The sequence below is a fragment of the Odontesthes bonariensis genome, chromosome 14 (genome assembly GCF_027942865.1).
Source record: "Odontesthes bonariensis isolate fOdoBon6 chromosome 14, fOdoBon6.hap1, whole genome shotgun sequence".
Classification (NCBI taxonomy): domain Eukaryota; kingdom Metazoa; phylum Chordata; class Actinopteri; order Atheriniformes; family Atherinopsidae; genus Odontesthes; species Odontesthes bonariensis.
Window position 1 is genome coordinate 28,213,535 of NC_134519.1, and position 19,042 is coordinate 28,232,576.

The following is a 19,042-nucleotide window of genomic DNA, read 5'->3' on the forward strand; positions in this document are numbered from 1 at the left end:
CAGGCCCAGGCAGCATTCACGAGGCAGCCGTGCTGAGGAAGAAGAGAGTGGTTTTATTATTGACCAAATGGTACTCGAGAATACACGCGTTACTCAGCAAACTTTTACCATAGGCAGGTGAATAATCCAGCATCGGCAAGCAGACCAGAAACTCCTTAAGAAAGCCTGTTGATTGCGCCGATCAGGAACAGGTGTGCCTCGTGAAGCTCCAATCAGGCATGCCAGCTCCGCCTCCCACATGCACACCCTGTGCAGGCAAAGGAGAGAAGGGGAAAAAACCCAGAGACAAACGAAAAGAAAACAACCAAAACAGGGCACAAGCCAGAGTGTGACAGTTTTAATGCTTTTTCTCTTTACTGTTCATAGCAAACAATGAATTGGAGAAATGTTGAAAACTCCATAAAACTGCAAAACATGAGAATCAAATGGGGAGATAAATTAGTAATATAAAGGTGAAGGTGTCATTTTGGAGAAATACAGGACACCTATTTGCTTTCTGACAGAGGGTTACTCCAAACCACGACCATGCCATCTGTGTGCATTAAGGTCCCCTTCCTGTAAAGGTCAACTTCCTAACCTTGTTAACATGTCCATAAATTGTATTTTTTCTTCTTTTTTTGTATTTACGAGACATCCGTGCGAGAGGCTGGGGCTCAGCCAGAGTTGGTTGAGAAGTTTACAAGGTCGGCTCTGCTCAGCTGAAAGCCCGGGAGTCACAAGCTCGGCCAAGTACGAGTTGGGAGGTTGTGAGCTTGGGAAATGAAATGAATCACCATTACCATAACAAACCAATATAAACACAGTGTATCAGCACAGAGTCAAGACTAGAGTCAAACTGACTGAAACACGACTGTATGACAGCTAAAGCTTGGCTGAAACTGGGTCATGCAACAGGATAACAATCCCAAACACAGCAGCAAATCTACAACAGAATGACTGAGAAAGAAAAGAATCGAGGCGTTGCAATGACTCAGTCAAAGGAGAGCTGTGATTAAACAAACCTCAATGAACTGAATGAACTTTCTGAAGAAGAGTGAGCCAGCATTCCTTCATAAAGATGTGAGACACTGCTAACATCATACAAAACATTGATGCCAAAAGTGGTTCTATAAGCTACTGAATCACGAGGTGTCCTTGTTTTTTTCACACTGTTTCTTTATTGGTGTTTTTATTAATAGATACTGATACAGTGTAATGTGTCATACGTTTATATTCACAGTGATGAGTTTGCATTCGCCACCTCTGAAGTTAAAAGACCAAACAAGAACCAGCTGATTTTTCTGTATGTCCTGCACTGGTCAGAAACTACAACCTACAATTATACAGCATTAGTTCGTTAGCCCGATTCTTTTCTTTTCTTTATTTTATTTAAACACATTTATTGTTATACAAAATACAGAAAACAAAACCCCCCATCCCAACCCCTCAGACAGCGCATACAATGCAGCTATAGACTTAGAAAGAAAGGTCATAGTGACTAATACAGTGATAATGACTCCTATCAACAAAAGTCCAAAAAGAGATATACATATACATACATAAAATAATAATAGTAATAATAATAAAAAATAAAGAAAAAAATAAAATAAAAAGACACCAGTCATCCACAGCCCACTATCTCCATATCTCACACTTTAAGGGTTACAGGGGGAAGCCTTCTTCCATTCAGAAAACTATCTGCACATCAATAACAGATTTTTCAGATCCACAGGTAAATAGTCTAAGAAGGGAGTCCAAACTTTTAAAAATAATTTGTCCTTACCCTTCACAACAGCTTGTAACCTTTCATGAGGGAGGATATTAAAGATCTCCCTGTACCAAAGGGTAACACTAGGTGGAAGAGTTTTGATCCAGGTTTGCAGTATACACTTTCGAGCAGCTAAAAGTAGTTTTTCAAGTAGCTAATAATGTAATGTGGAGAGATGTAAGTCTCTAGAGGGAAGGCCTAGGAGGAAAACCCCAGGGTCTTTCTCAATTTTTGTTTTAAATATTGCACTAATCACTTTTGAAATAAGCGACCAAAATCTGGAAATATGTTTACATTTCCAAAAATAATGGAAATATGTCCCTCTTTCTAAGTTGCATTTGGTACACAGAGGAGAAATGGAGTGATCGATCTTATTTAGAATAACAGGAGTAATATACAGCCTATGAAGTATCTTGTACTGACTTTCTCTCAATTGGTTCCATGTAGATGCAGATCTGATCAAATGTATAGCTGCCTGCCAATCATCCTCAACAGATTCGTGATTCAAATCTTTTTCCCATCTATGAGAAATGTCTGGTAAGTAATATGTGGTAGAAGAACCAAGAAGTGAGTAGAATGCCGCAATAAAATGTTTTCTGTTTTTGCGCTTTAGAAGAAAATTTTCAACCTCACTGTAAGAGATGTTAGCAGAGAGAGGTGGTGTGTGAAGACACAAAATGCCTAACCTGTAAATACCCAAAAAAGTGGTGTTTGGGAATATTAAATGCTTCCTGTAGCTGCTGAAAGGATAGTAAGACATTATCTCTAACAAAATTGCCGAATATATGAATGCCCATGTCCCTCCAAGAGAGGAAAGTGTGTGAGCTGACACCTGCGGGAAAATCAGGATTTTGGGTTATGGGAGACAGTAGAGACTTCACATTTCTTCTTCCCACGTATTTGGATATATCATGCCATATCCTGATGCTGTTGTAGATGATAAGATTGCGCTTTACTTCTGGATTTATCTTCTTTGCCTCACACATGATTAAGCTCCATGGGAAATAAGGGTGACAGGCCCAAGAGTCAATACAGGTCTCTCTGCTAAGATATGAATGTAATCAAAGCCAGAGATGGCTTGCATGACAGGCCCAGTTGTAAAACAATATATTAGGCATAGAAAGACCGCCAGCGTCCATAGGTAATTGTAATGTCTTAAGCCTTTGCCTAGGTTTTCTGCCTTGCCAAATAAATCTGGAAAATGCCTTCTCTAAGTCTAGGATGATTTTCTTTGTTAGATATAAAGGGAGTATTTGGAGAGGGTATAAAAGTCGAGGGAGCACGTTCATCTTAATTAGACTAATTCGGCCAAACAAGGAAAAGGGCAAGTTTTGCCATCGCTCCAGGTCTCTCTTAACTGAAGCACAGATTGAGGCAAAATTTAATTTTCGCAGATCTCTCAAGTCTGAGGACACTTTTATCCCTAAATAAGTAAAGCCAGATCTCGACCATCTAAAAGGAAAACTCTCCCGAACATCCGTAGAATTTAGGGTTCCCAGTGGCATAGCTTCAGACTTATCTAAATTTATTTTATAGCCCGATATATTACTAAACATAATAAAAATATCCATAATTGCAGAAATTGATAACTGAGGGGAGGACAGAAAAACAAGGATATCGTCCGCATACAGGGCAATTTTATGTTCCTTATGTCCTATTATTATTCCCTTTACATCGGTATGCAGTCTAACAGTTTCAGCCAGCCCGATTCTTTTCTTGAAAGCCCATGAACAAACCGAAATCTTCGGCTCACATACAAAGTATTTATCAAGGTCACGGGTAAAGTAAGGGTCTCTGTCAGAACGAGCCCTGTACTCTGGAAACAGTTCACATTTATCTTCTTGGGCTGGGTCTGCCCTGCACAGAGATTGGATTTACACGTTGGATAATCAACATTGGATGTACTCAGTATAATTGGCCAGTTACCAGCGACGTGGACAGGCCAAACAATGTTCACATATTTGTACATGCAATGTGTTTAGCAATGTGTGTGAGTGTTGTTTTGGGCGTCTATCTAATGCAACAGACCAAATCTGAGAAGGTAGAGAAGTTTAATCTGTTCCTGTTATACGAGCCACTTCTAACCAGTTATGTTATCTTATAGTTCTAAACCATAATGTCCTGTTCGCTGGAAAACTACTGAATTTTTTAAATGCAGAAATGCAGAACTACTGCATTTCATTGGCTCTGTACCTATACTCTGTACAATGACGATAAAGTTGAATCTGAATCTGAATCTGAATATGAATACATGATGACTTAAACCAATACTATGTAACATTTCTACCTTAAAATAACAGCTTGAAAAAAATTGTGCAGCTAGAATGAGTTTTAATATTACGATTGGCCTGTCTCCTGTGCCCTTCGGGGGTCTGAGTTGGAAAAACTGCGCTATGTAACTTTGCTGGACCAGCCCGGGAGCTGAGCGGAAGTACTTCGACTTGCTTTCTGGCACATCTACCGCAAAAAACAAATAGACCCCTCTCACGCTCCCAGGTATAAGGCTAAGCTTGCGCAACATTGTCAGTACGATCATCATGGCAGAGGCACCTAAGAAACAGAAGAAGACGTGACTGATGAAGCAAGGAAGAGAAAGAGAGAGGCCAACAAAGCAAGAGACCGTAAAGGGCCGTGTATACTCTCGCATTTTTTGATTTATGCCCAATTTTGAAGCGCGGTCTGCGCTATGTTAATTCCACGCCACAACGCAAGAGGGACAATCACGAACAAGCTAGGATTGTGGGTGTGGTGGGTGGTGTGTTTCTCTTCCGGTTACGGAGGTCATTCAACAACAATGGCGACTAGACGAATGCGCACTTTGATTTAGATGCAGCTGATCGATCTAGAAATAGAATAAATATTGCTACTACTGGAGCTGGCATAGAGGCAAAAGAATCGTCACGGTTAGCACGGTTAGCGTCACCATTAGCTGGTTAGCAAACCGGAAATACGCATAGTGTAGAGCGGATGTAGAGTTGACCAATCAGAGGCCTCCTTTCTCTCCTCCCTGCGACGATGTCTGCGGGACTGTCTGCGGTGAGTTACAATTTTGGGGAGGTGCACCAGAGTGTCTGCGTAGGGGGGGGCATATCTGCGTTAACTGCGACACACATGCAGACGACCTGGTTTCCGACCATAAACCGCCCTTAACCGTACATTACCTCCAAGCCTGTAGGGGGAGCTCCATAATGAGCTTTTTGAGAAGTTACATTGTATTGCTTTAAAACAAAACTAATTATAACAAGTTCGAGAAAAAGAAGAAAAAAAATCACACCCACGTGCTCTCAAGAAAAAGTAAAAAAACCCACTTAAATTACTTTTCAATAAACACATATCGACATATAAAACAAAATGAACAAAACTTCTTCCACAAAGTAAAAAGCATTTGAACTGCTCCACGGTCTGTTGGCCTAAAGACGAGGCCTCACTCGGCAGAGTTGCTTGTGCTGCTGTTCATTTCCATGTAGACCAGCCCTGTGGTGGAGATGTAGAACAGTTAAATGGTGCAAGAGTTTATAGAGTATGTCATCAGCCACCACAGGCTTTTCATAGATGAAATAAACCCCTTTGACACACCACAGACACAAATGATACCCGGGTGTATGTGTTTGTATCTGTGTAAGTGCATGGGCCAGTTTTTGGTACATAATCATGCAGTTGCAACTCGATAGGATTTCATTGGACTACATGAAGCAGAGAAAAAATGTGTGTCCACGTGTGCCGTACCTTGAAAAAACCTGTCTGGTATTTGCCTTTTCTCTAGTGGAGCGTTGAGGGGGACGACACCAACATGAGAGCCTGTAGCCCTTCTGTGGTGGTCTATCAGTAACTCCAGAGTTTCAAATCTCAGCAGTCTGTTTCTTGAATCCTGCTAACCACACATGCACACACAAACACATTCAAATCTTGAAACACTTAATTAGTTGTCTATACAGTCAAGCCCGAAATGATTCATACCCCAGGCAAATCTTCACTTAAAGTTACTTTTAGTCAACCAGCAAGTTTTTTCTTGATTGGAAATGACACATGCGTCTCTCATAAAATGATAAGATGATGTACAAGGGGCATCATTGTGGAAAATTATATTTCTCAGCTTTTGTTTACATTTGAATAAAAAGTGGCATGTCCAAAATTATTCATACCCTTTGCAAACTGTCACAGGCTATGGGAAAATCCAAAGTTCTATACCATTCCAAATAGTCCAAGCTGTTCTAAAGCATCCTAAGTTTTAATCAACTCAACAGGTGAAAAACAGCAGCTCTCTGCAGTTGGTTTGTGGACAGACATGGCTAAGATAAAGGAGCGCACTGAGGACCTGTGGCTGCGCACAAGTCAGGAAAGGGCTATAAGGCCAAATCTAAATGTTTTCAAGTTCTAGTGACTACCGTGCAAAGTATTTCTAAAAATTACAAAACGGTCCGCACTGTGGAAAATCTGAGGATGTGGTCGGAAGCCAAAAGACACCTTTGCTGACAAGGAGGATAATTAGAGAAGTAAAAAATGAATCCAAGGATCACCACCAAAGCCATCCTGGTGACTCTGGGCTCTGCTGGTGGCAACGTCTCAAGGCAGACAGTCCAACGGACACTGCACACTGCTGGGTTCCACGGACGCAGACCAAGGAGGACGCCACTTCTCCAGATAAGGCACACAGAAGCCTGCTTGGCCTTTGCAAATGCTCATCTGGATGAAGAAGAAGACTTCTGGTCTTCTGGTTTATGGTCAAATGAAACAAAATTTTATTGTTTGGCCAGAATGATATGTCTTTTATTTGGCGTTTTTTAAAAGAAAAAAAAAAAAGGAGAAGCCTTCAACCCTTAGAACACCATCCCCACTGTCAAACATGGTGGTGGGAACCTAATGCTTTGGGGGAAATTTTCACCCAATGGATCACAGTAAACGGCACCATGAAAAAAGAGCAGTACATCAAGATTCTTACCAACAACATCAAGCAGTCTGCGGAGAAAGTTGGCCTTGGGCACCAGTGGACATTTCAGCACGACAACGACCCAAAACGCACAGCAAAAGTGGTGAAGAAATGATTAGTGGAAAAAAACATGAACGTTTTGCAGTGGTGAAGCCAGAGTCCTGACTTGAATCTGTGGAGGGAGCTAAAGATCAGGGTCATGGCAAGAAGACCTTCCAACCTGAAAGAGTTGGAGGTCATCGCTGAAGATGAACGGGCAAAAATACCAGTGGAGACATGCAAAAAGCTGGTCAGCAATTATAGAAAGCATTTGATTGCTGTAATGGCCAATAAAGGCTTTTCTATTAACTATTGAGAAGGGTATGAATAATTTTGGACAGGCCACTTTTTGTTCAAATGTAAACAAAAGCTGAGAAATATAATTTTCCACAATGATGCCTCTTGTACATCGTCTCATTATTTTCTGGGAGATGCCTGTATCATTTCCAATGAAGAAAAAACTTGCTGGTCGAATAAAAGTAACTTTAAGTCCAAATTTGCCAGAGGAATTAATAATTTTGGGCTTGACTGTATGTGTGATCTGCGTTCTGATGGTCACTTACTTGAAGGTACCAGCTGTCAGCAGTGTGTACAAGTCTGTAGGTATGCACAAAAGGAGCTTTTCTGTAAAACAAAACTTCTGAAATTTGAATGACTTTCTCTGAAATGTGAACACACGGAAAAAAAAAAAAGTTCTGATGTGCACATTCATTCTGAAAGAGACATGGTATGATGTTCTGGGGCTGAAGATGACTCACTGTTTTCTGTTTTTGTATTTAACACAAGTTGCAAAAATCACATCTCAGTCTGCCATATTTGGATTTTCAGTCAGCGGTTTCATACATACCTTTTTCTTGTGATTTTCCACTCTGCAAGCGGCATATTTAAATCATTTGATAAATGGTAAATAAATCGCTCTCTGTTAAATATTGAATTTTTAACCTCGTTATCAGGCCTGTAAGATTTTTTTTAAAATTTATTATTATTTTTAAATTGTTTTCCAAGACAATATGATGAGCAAAATCAGCCATAACTGCTGTGATTGGAGATTTTCCCTTGAGGCTACAGAGCGCCACCCACAGTCTGACAAAGACGAGGTATGTGGAACATAGAAAATTCCTGGAACCATTCCTGACTGCTTGCGGGTTGGGGCTTTAAAGCAAATTTGCGTGTGCTATGAGGCACAAGGGCTGCACGGGGGTGTGCTGGTTAGCACCGCTGCCTCACAGCGAGAGGGTTCCTGGTTTGACTCGTGGCTGGGGCCTTTCTGTGTGTACCTCCCAAAAACATGCATGTCAGGTTAACTGGCGACTCAAAATTGTCCCTAGGAGTGAGTGTGAGCGTGGATGGTTGTTTGTCTCTGATCTGTCCGGGGTGCACCCTGCCTCTCGCCCAATGACAGCTGGGTTTGTTCAGTAAATGTTCAATCTAATATCATATTTAAATTTAAACTTTAAATCTAATATCTAAACCTAAACCTAAATATTATATCTAAATCTAAACCTAAATATTATATCTAAATCCAAATGTTAATGACCCCGCCCCTCGTCATATCCTTGACCAATACCCACACACATCATTGCACCACAAACTCTGGACTGAAATATATACATATATATATATATCTATATAGTGATGGGATATGATGTAAGTAACATTTATCATCACTGTGAATTTTAGCCAAACCATCACATTAACGCCACCACAAGCTACAACAGTAACATATGAATGCCTTTTATGTCGTTTAAAACACAGCTGTACATTTATCACAAAACTGAGAGCTTTTACTTTGAATACTTTAAGTGCATCCACATGGTCAGATAAATTCAGAACAATAATCAGTTCAGACTGAATTTGAAATGACATTTAACCTTTACAGTACACCTGAGGGCATGTAAAAGGCCGTTTGATCTGACCAATTATGAATTCTGCCTATAATCTCCAGGATATTAACTTAAGTTTAGCTCCTCGTTGAACCTAAATTTCCTTTTCTTCTCAAACAAATCATGAATAAATTGGCTTAATTCCTTCACCTTGCATCAAAACGGAAGATGCTTTGAGAGGACGGGTCTTTTGCATCATTTTGCACCACAAGAATAGTCCTTTTAAAACAAAAGACACATGTCGTGCACACTCACAGTACCTGTGTATGTTCCAGTACTGTTGACAGTATGAGGGTAATTTAATAGGTTTGCTTTTTTTTTTGTTTATTAAAAAAGTTTTTTGAAACACAAATTTTGGAACAGAAACTTTTGTGGCCGTAAACTTTTTTTGTATTTGAAACGGTCCACTTGGAGTTTGATACAGAAGTGGTCCAAAAGTATTCAGATAAGATTACAGTTATGTTATTGTGGAAAAAAATGACATTGCCATGTAATTTACATTTAGAAACTAACTACACTTCAAAGCAACTAGTGTGTTCACATGTAGCTAAAGAGGACTTTTACAGTGGGACTCGATTAAATGATCAGAATACCGCCGCTGGTCGGAAGTACTCGAACGTAGTTGTAAGTTTATGAGAGATACTCTGCAATCAATGTCACTAGAAAAAAAATGCTTAAAACATGGTCAACGGAAAGGTACTAGTATTCTTATCCACAGTGTCAGAATACTTCTTTTTATCATTATCTTTCTAAATTTTAGGACAATGTCCCTTATTCAATTCAACAAAGTAAAAATCTGCCAAAAAACACAAGCAGAATTCCATTATGGGCAATATGATTGCCTCTTTCTACAGTTTTTACGGTCCACTCGTCAGTGTGCATCAAAAACTTTGTCAAAAACTTTGACAAAGTTGTGTTTGAAAAGTTTGATGGTGCAACCGTGAAGGGGATATTGTGTGAACGCCCTGTTAACATTGGTTTTCACAGCTCGTCTACGTGTGATACATGCACTTATGTTAGAAAGAACAAAACCTTCTTAGTATGTTCACGGACAAACAGATAAAATCAAGAGCAACCTTTTTTCTTAAAAAAAAAAAAAAACAGGATGAAAACATCCCTTTTGATCAAACATGTACCTCTGCATCAAACGCTCACCTCACACACAGGCAGTAAGCCCCCTGCACCGTCTGACTGTCTCTCAGCAGAAAGCTGCCATCATGTCCATAAATCTCCATCAGTCTTTCTGTGGCCTCGCTTCCAATTTGCCCATAGTAGATAGACTGAATGAACATCCCCTCCCTCTCCATGTTGCCTCAGAGGCAGACATCTATTTGTGCCGTGTAGAGGAAGGTGCAGCAGACTGAAGTAGCACCATTGCATGTGAAAGGTTATGAGGCAGGAAAAGCATTTCTGGCTTTCACACCTTTCTTACATGCGGTAAGTCCTCACATGACTTACACTGCTGTTAACCTGACAGATAATAGCTCTAATCCGCCAAAAACGAAAGTAGCCCCCGCCATTTTTACACTCTGTTGACTCTTAGTTTAGTTCTTGTCGTGAGAGTCACAAAAGATCAAAATGTCCGGACAAAATCAACACTTTTCTCTGAACTATCATGGATTGAATTAAAAAGCTGAAATCGATGTGTTTCCTGAGCTTGTGTGTGTGTCAACAATCTTACACACACTCAGAAACTTTCAGTTGATCTTAATTAGACAAAGAAGGGTGATTTTAGGCAGACAGATGTGTGCAGACGCACACAAACCACCAACCAACCCGACTCCCCACACACACAAAAAAACAAAACCTTATTCAAAGGCGTCGTTGGATTTTGTGCAAGTTTTACTTAGTATAAGTGAGAAAAAGGTGTATTCAAAAAGCAGCGAGTGAAACCGCTGTAGACTTATTTTAAAGTGCAGAAAAGAAGAGTCTTGAACTTTACATTTTCAAAAGGTAGACATCATTAAAACAGGTGATGTCGTAGGAGTTGACTTTTTTATTTTCTTGTGGAAAACAAGACACAAAACACTTTAAATTTGACCTTTGACCCTTTTCTAGATAATCAATGATTTCTCATGTGAAAAAAAGGCTATTTAAGTGAATGGATAGATTTAATTAGACAGGAACTAATCCTCAACAGAGTAATAGCTGAAAAACCCTTCAATTTAACTTGCTCCAACTCCCAGTTTTCACTTTGTCAGCCTTTCTTTCATTGGCTTGTAGTTTCCTTACTTGTACCTGTGCTTGTAACACACTTCCCTGGTATTTTCACACAGCTGAAAAATCGGGTTTTGACAACCCACACACATGAATTTACACAGATTTCAACAGTTTGCACTGAAAATTCGGTTTTTAAACAAGTTTATTAAGACCGGATTCTGTAGTCTTTTGTCAGTGGATTCCCACAGAGAACACACACAAACAAGCGATTATATCACCTCATCAGACTGACATTATTTGTCTGACTGACCATAGCCAACTAACCAACACCTTTCCATAAACTTAAACGATAGCATAGAAACCGTATAAGAGAAGTGAGAAAATCATATTTCTAGTCGTCTCATTTTTTCTAAATGATTTTCCAGGCTTTTATTATGAATGATGGAAAAATCTGTTCTTAAAGGCCAATCTTTCTGCATCCTTTTTTTTTGTGTGAAATGGGTGGAAATGTCTTTCTTTTCTTAATATTTTTTCAATCAAAGGGTTTATTTTTTCAATTTGCTCATAAGGGCTTCTGTATCATAGACAAATTCAGCTGAATTCAGAATGAATTCGAGTACACGTGTCATTTTCTTCTCTCTCTTTTTTAAAAAAAGCAAACAGACTGAGAGCTTTGCTCTCCAATTTAAAGTCTGACCATTTCAATTATTGAATACAAGTACATTGCAGATAATAAACTCCTCATTTCCCTTTCTTCTCATTCTCGGGGCTGGAGTGAGTTGATGGCTTGGAGCTCTGTAGAAAACCTCTCACTCAGATCTTGGTTGGTCTGCAGGAAGCCCCCCAGCCTCTTCAGCTGCTCTGTGTCCTGTGGAGGAGACAGAAAGTCAGGGGGAGTCAAAGTGTCTTTTCAACGACTGTGTTTAAGTGAGCAAATGCAAAGGGACGTCCGTCGCTGTTCTTCCCACCTGTGACTTGGCATCATCATCATCCTCAGCAGCAGTGTGCAGACACTCCTGCAACATCTCCTGCAGCAGCTCAGTTTCCCATTGGCTGACGAGCTCAGCGCTGGCCGTTGATTGGCTTACAGAGTCAGATTGTAGTCCATCAAACAAACCAGCAGAGTCCATTTGGTCCACACCGAAGATGGATATTGACAAATCCACAGTCAGCATCTGCACGGAACAATGTGAGGAGACGAAACATCATTCACGTAGCCGATCGCTTTCCATTACACGGAAATACTTCAGCTGCAGTCCTGAACAAACATGCTCACATTTTCTATTTGCTGTCCAGCTGTTGCCATCTGTGGTACGTGCCTGAGCTGCTGCGCAAAGTGTTTCAGAGCGGTCCAGTAGTGCCTCATCCATTCATCCTTCACACGAAACTCACAAGAATGCATCAACTCATTCCTGTATTGGATCACCTGAAGAAAACACACACAGACAAATATCACAGAATACCAGTTAAAACACTGTTCATTACTGCTGCAGCCGGTGAATAAAGAAAAAACACTGATACTATTTAGAATATTCCCCTATTCACCTACTAGACAGGTGTTTGTTTTCAATCCTAATATGCAGATAAATATTTTTTTTCTTAAGGGTAAATGTCTAGTATCTCAGATTACATGATATAAGGCTTCAGTTCAACCAATGCCAGTGCTAACCAATCAACCCTGCATGTAGATTCAGACTTTTAAAGACCCCCCTCTGCTGCCAGGGTCAGGCTTTTACCATAAATGAGCCGTGTGCGGATGCATACGGTCGTTCTTGTTAGCCCGATAAAGGCTGTTCCTGTCACCCTGGGTGAGAAAATCTAAAATGGCATTCTGTTACCTTTCCCTTTGCTCCTAAATGAGCCACGAGCACTTCTAAAAGTGCACAACTGATTGTTCGGAAGATAAGGTTGGAGTCGTTAACCCTAAATAGGTCACCAAATCTTTTGCAGAGCACGTTCGTAACATGCAGCTCTTTCCTCAGAGGTAGGTGAAAGGAATCTTGCCCCGATTGCTGATACCCTCTTTCTGTCAAATACGAGGCAACAGCACTCATGCTGTTAGCTTAGCTTAGCTTAGCTTAAGGACAAAAAATGGGGATACAGAGCTGGCTCGGCTTAAAGATGACTAAATCCATCTATAACTATGAGCACCTTTAAACCACACAAAGTCTTACTTCTTATCTGGGCGAACCATCTCATGTCTGTAGTGTCGCATTTTCCTGAACTGAGTGACCACAAAGAGCAGAGCAGAGCAGAGCACCGACTTAAAACCGCTGAAGAGCCCCACCAGTGGCTGTGTACGTGTTCTTGGTTGTTTTTCTTTCTTTTCTTTTTCGTATTTTTTTGAAAAAAAGCATAAAAGCACAGGAAGTGATGACAGACATTCATATGAGAAGAAGTCATTAAGGAAGTGTTACACCGCTGTCTGTGGTGTGTGTGAAGGAAAGGAAGGTGTATGCCTGTTAATATCAATTTAGTCAATCATTGCAGCTTCCGTAACTCCTTCCCATTCTGCGAAAATGTGCCTAAAATACCAAAAAAAATGCTATGCCTAAATAGACAACTGTCCCTGTTTTTCTGAAGTCATTACTGAGACGGAGTTGCAGATGTAACAAAAGAAAGAAAGAAACGTTTTTTCAGGTCCATACAAACTTTTTGTAAACAGTCCCAGTCCCAATTTGATACTGAAAGCTTAAAAAAAAAAGTAATCAAAATGCAGGGGTAAACACAGTGGACTTATAAGAGATGATATGTGAAAGTTGGGCGCAGCTGTCGGCAACGTGATGATGCAGCTGCAGTCTGTGGGGACACGTTGGAGAATCAATATTACTTTTTAGGAAAAAGGTTTACCGTTAACTGGACTGTTGCGTCCCTTATCAATAAAAAAAAAAAAGATAATTTGAATCAGGAAAATATAATTCAGCGGAGGATTTCTGGGTGAGTTGCATCCATTTCGTGATTTTTGTTGCGGTTGTTTCTACCCTTGATGTATCTGCTGTGGTGGAGGCATGTTTAAACTCTTTGCATCGGCTGAATCAAGAATCTCAGCTTTCCAACGGTACGCAACATGTCTACCTTATTATACGCTACACCTGCAAATAAATGATATTTTGTAGAAAACATCTAATGGCCTACTGGTGGGCCGTGTTTTTCTTTATAAGGGGATAATGTGACAACGTTGGATTGCGAGCAGATTCCCAAGTTTCAAGACTTAAATGCAAGAATCGATGTGTGACTATGACCATTTTGGTCGATGTTTACCTGTCTCACCAACTTTGGATCCACAGAGGAGAAGCATGTGCAGTAGTTGATCAGGTTGAGCAGGGCCGATGCGTCGCACTGATCTGCCCCCCTCACTTTGGCCTGACCTCGTGGCATGTAGGCCTGTAGACAGACAGAGAGGGTGGGAAAACCTCCAAAGATCCACACGTCTAAATATAAATTGACATTTAATAATTACACCAATTTGGTGATATATAAAACTCACATCCATTTATTATGGACCAAGATAAACAGTGTAGCACACATTTGCCCTCCTTGTAAAAAGCATTTATTTAAGCAGGTACACCGGTACTAAAGTTCCAACACTAGGGGGCACTAAAAACAACATTTATCTCCTTTCTGCCATGTTTTTAGGTCGTAGGTGAGTGAAACCTTTTCGGTGGGGCTCAGCTTCACGGCAGAGACATTTTTATAATCCTCCCGGATTACTTAAGTTTATGTTTGTTTTTTGATAAATGGTGTTATGAATGTAATTCTTTTCAAGGGTTAAACCAGCAAATGATTAAATCATTACCAGGCATTTAGAGCATTGACAAGTGCTACATTTTAGTGGCATAACAATTGAACCCAATTATTTCTAAAAACAAATGACTGTCGAGGACTTCAGTCAAATAGTCTTTTGTGCAAAGGAACCTTCCGTACTGAGTGAAAATGAGAGGGATGACCAGGACGTATCTAAGCAACAGCCATGAAAATAGCTGGTCAAATCCACAAAGTACCAAGGAAAAGAGCCTCAGTGCTTCTTTTATGATCTCCTTTACGTAGCAAACACTGGACCACGTTTCACGAAAGCAAAAGAGATAATTCCATCCCACAAATCTTTGCTGCCGCATCATTCAAAGCGACTCTCACTTCTTTCCATACAGCCGTACTAACTGGGATTTATGTAAATTTATAAGACTAAAGGCGGATGAGCGTGAGTAGCCTGTAACTACAGCATTTTTCACTTTGATTTTCGTTCTTTTTTTTTTTTTTAAATGACCAACTTCGATTATGAAGTAATATTTAAAATCTTATCCCACGAAGATGATGTATGTAACACAGTCTCTGCGAAACACCCAATTACGATGTTCTTTTTGAGGAATAGTTTCTGAACATGTGTAGATTCAGCGGCACAGACCCACGTCGCAGCTTATTGTAAGCCTGGTTGGATTCATGCTGCAGCGGAGTTGTCTTTTAATAAGTCTTTTTTTTTATCGTAGCGCTACGGAAAGTTTCCAGCCTTTGTTGCCTCTGTCCCAGCTTTTTTCAAATGTGATCCTGACAGCTCGTGTTTCTCAGTGTTAACATTTCAGACGATGTCTTTCTTCTATTTGCAAGTGTTCTGTGCTCCCGACTGCTCCCAACTTTTTTTTGGCTGGCGAAAAAAAATGCACAAAGCTTCAAACTCTCTGATTATTTTCAGGTTTAACCGAGAAATGTCACAAAATTCAAATGTGGTGTTGGTACCTCGGTGTATATATCACACACACTTTATATGGCACAGAATAGGGAGGTTTTTACTAGCAAATACTGCAGATTCAGTCAACTATCTTTCACCCTCATATGTATAAAAAGACAAAAACATTTCCCTCTCGGTGATGTGCGGTGCTCTGGAACTATGGTGAGAAGCCTAAAGGACTCGAAATAATCACCAGTAACATTGTTAGTGCAACAAGTCAAATGTGGACCACATTTCCCATAAGCCTTTGGTCCAATTGCTGTGTTTTAAAGGGATAGTTTGCCTTTTTTGACATGAAGCTGTATGACATCCCATATTAGCAATATCATTTATGAACATTGACTTACCCCCCACTGCGTCCTGTGAGCAGAGTTCCAGCCTCGTTTTGCCGTTGACGAACGTAGTGCGGCTAGTTGGCTGGGGCTTAGAAAATAAAGCGTTTTGCTTCTCAAAACAATATACGTTCAAAAGAGTAATACATTTGCATCACAAAAATCGTTGTGCAGGAAAAAGTCAGATCTCACAATGCTTGGCGCTATTTTCTCTACCTTCGTATCACTGCGTGCTGTGTAGACCGAAGTGCAGACCGAGCAGTCCTGTTTCCGAGCAGCAAACACTGTAACAGGTGCGGCTATCGCTAGGCGGCAGCACGCAGTGATATGAAGGGAGAGAAAATAGCGCCAAGCGATTGTGAGGTCTGACTTTTTTCTGACTTTTTCCGATTTTGTGATGCAAATGTATTACTCTTTTGAACGCATATTGTTTTGAGAAGCAAAACGCTTTATTTTTTAAGCCCCAGCCAACTAACCGGACTACCTTCGTCAACGCCAGGACTCGGCTCACAGGACGCAGCAGGGGGTAAGAAAATGTTCATAAATTATATTGCTAATATGGGATGTCATACAGCTTCATGTCAAAAGAGGCGAACTATCCCTTTAAGTTGTGTTTCATGAGGCAATATAGCTGAGTTCCGGTGATTTCCGGCAGAACTCTGTCCGGACATGCTCAGCAGCTTCAGCAGTTCTTCCTGATTGCTCTGATATGAACAGTTCCAGCAGATATAAGCAGAGCAGGTGATGTTAGAACTACCTTGGCCAGTTCCCAGTGGTCTGTCCTCCAGTGAGGAGGGAAACAGTTTGCCCAGTTGATGGTGGCATCAGGGTGCCTGTGGTGCTTCAGGATCACTTTCCGCCACTCGGAACACACTCTGCATACTGAGGAAAGCTACACAACCAGAAATGACATTTGACTTATAAGAAATATTGTCTATAAGAAATATATAAACAAATACTGACATGGGTGCAGTAGACCCGTATTAACTAAATCACAGTCGTTCTGTAGGCTCCCACAAGCCTGTCGCTGCTATTTAGAAAACACAAACATGAATGACGAATGACATCATACCGTGTTCCCTCGGGGTTTGCATGAAGACGTCTCGCAGGGGTTCTGCAGCAGAGTGTTACGATTGAGCAGGTCACAGTGGAAAGCTCTCATGTGCTGGTCGATATACGAATGGAGGCCATCCTTCAGTATGAGAAGACACCGTCCTGCCTTCAGCCAGTTCTTGTACTCTCTGTCGTTGAGACGGAACGCCAACTCTTCATGGACCATCTCTGACTTATTTCCTGATGAGAAACACAACAAAGAGGCAGGGCAAGTTCAACGTCCTCGTGTTTGGCTCCACCCAGCGAGTGCAAATAACACAGCGGCCACAAGATGGCGGTGTTTACTTTCCTAAGCCAGGCGCCTGCTGGTTTCACTGCAAACGGGGTGATAGAATCGAGACAAGAAATATAGTTAAAAAAAAGGAAAGATTATCAGGAAGCCAGCAACGACACCAGTGTGGAAGTTAGGCTCCTGGTTTGAAGGTGGTTGTCTCCGCTAAGCATCATCTGGCTACACACAGTGCTTGTGGGCTTTAGGATGAACTGGGGGCGCAGGTTGTCTTAGATGATGTCAATGCTTGCAAAAGCAGCTGAACAAAAATTCAACATTTTATTTCAAATGGTTTCCATACTATTAGAATATGTAATACCTCATATCTAATTTGACAAATGATGAAATTTGTCTAGATACTTTTTTGGGTATCTCGTCTGCGGACCCCTGGTAGCTGTCCATTTATTGACATGTTCTGTGCTGTTCCAAGATGACCAACCATTTTAATGAATGCTGGAGCAGAGCCATTTTCAGTTTTCAGATGTAAGTGCATGTAACAACTGAGTTTATATCTAAGAGGCCTCTCTAACACTCAGCAAGGTTTTCCTCCACATGTTCAAGCTTCAGTAGGAGCTTTTGCACTGACTCCTTTTTTTAAAAGACTGCGTGGCTCTCTTATCGTCGTCGATGAATTTAATGATAGCGGGCTGTGCGTTATGTTTTAACTCTATGGCATTGAAAAAATATCCATCTGCTTTTTTATCAGAAGAATTGATTTAGACAGTCCTTGAGACTTAACTTTGCTGCTATCCCCTTATACATGTCTTTCAAGAGAATTTCAATCAACATTGTTTCTTGTGGCTGTGGAAGCAATTATGGAGTGCAGCATACACTTTATAGACATCTTTTACACATCTTTTGCTGTTATTAAAGGTTAGGCCACCCACCTCATCCCTATGACTCAACCAATGCTGCTCATACATACACCTACAAAAGAGATTACATCACTTCTATTAAAGGAGAAGTTAGTTTTTTTTAAAACCTGGAACTTATTTCTGGCATGAAATATGTTCATCCACTCACAATAACAGTTTGGTGAAAGTCGGCGTCCTTCGGACGATATTTAGATCCGCGTATATCCATATATAGGGGCATCAGCCGATGCCCCATTCACTCCCGTTATATGACCTTCACCAAACTGTTATCGGTGAGTAGATGAGCGTATTTTATGCCAGAAATAAGGTCCAGGTTTAATTTAAAAAAAACACTTCTCCTTTCAGACGGGAAAGTCCTGAGTACGCCCCCCCCCCCCCAATCAGGGCAACATCTCACCAGTCCTTCTTTAAGGTGAACATAATTAGGACACATTTCAGCAAGCAGTTCTGTAGTGACTCCATATGACGTATTCTCAACCTGAAGATCTAAGAAGGTCAACAGCTTCCCTCATATCTTTACACATAAAATGAAATGCATGTCTGTGCATTGGGTGCAAAGTATGCTGCTCAAAAGACATTGAGGGTTGAAGTGAAAAATTTCCACTTGTGTTTTAGCAGAGCTTGGTTCCTGGGCTCTCTCATCTCAGTGTTTAAGGATGTCATTGGAGAATTTGTGAGTCATCATCTCTCTTAGACATTCCATTTTCTTCTGAATGTTTTTGCCAAATGGGCATACCCAGAGTTTTTGCCACTCACTTGAATCTGACCTCAGTTTTCCTGTTTTCACTGACCCGAGTGAACCCGCTGCCCCGATTGATTATTGTCCCAACTTTTATTTTCTACTTTAAAGATTGGGTAAGTATTTCTGAAGTATTCAAATTGGTTTTTACTCCAGCAGCCAGGTAATTCCTCACTTGCTGCTCCTTTCACAATTCCACAATCCTCTGCTCTCTTTTGTCCAAGCTCCTCTGT

At 40.7% G+C, this 19,042-nt stretch overlaps 2 protein-coding genes across 2 annotated transcripts; both read right to left on the reverse strand.

Annotated features, from left to right (window-relative positions):
• Window positions 1-1,159: 1,159 nt before the first annotated feature.
• LOC142399296 (SH2 domain-containing protein 1A-like) lies at window positions 1,160-9,930 on the reverse strand. The gene is made up of 4 exons (XM_075483885.1): window positions 9,752-9,930; window positions 7,277-7,337; window positions 5,474-5,618; window positions 1,160-5,221 (listed from the first exon to the last, which is right to left on the reverse strand). The coding sequence occupies exons 1-4, from the start codon at window positions 9,901-9,903 to the stop codon at window positions 5,172-5,174; spliced, it is 408 nt and encodes a 135-aa protein (XP_075340000.1). The 5' UTR covers window positions 9,904-9,930; the 3' UTR covers window positions 1,160-5,171.
• Window positions 9,931-10,559: 629 nt separating this feature from the next.
• On the reverse strand, window positions 10,560-17,133 carry LOC142399297 (uncharacterized protein CXorf38 homolog). Its single transcript, XM_075483886.1, has 6 exons — window positions 16,884-17,133; window positions 16,569-16,703; window positions 14,018-14,140; window positions 12,033-12,182; window positions 11,725-11,931; window positions 10,560-11,624 (listed from the first exon to the last, which is right to left on the reverse strand). Exons 1-6 carry the CDS (start codon window positions 17,088-17,090, stop codon window positions 11,514-11,516), a joined length of 933 nt encoding a protein of 310 aa, XP_075340001.1. The 5' UTR covers window positions 17,091-17,133; the 3' UTR covers window positions 10,560-11,513.
• Window positions 17,134-19,042: the final 1,909 nt, after the last annotated feature.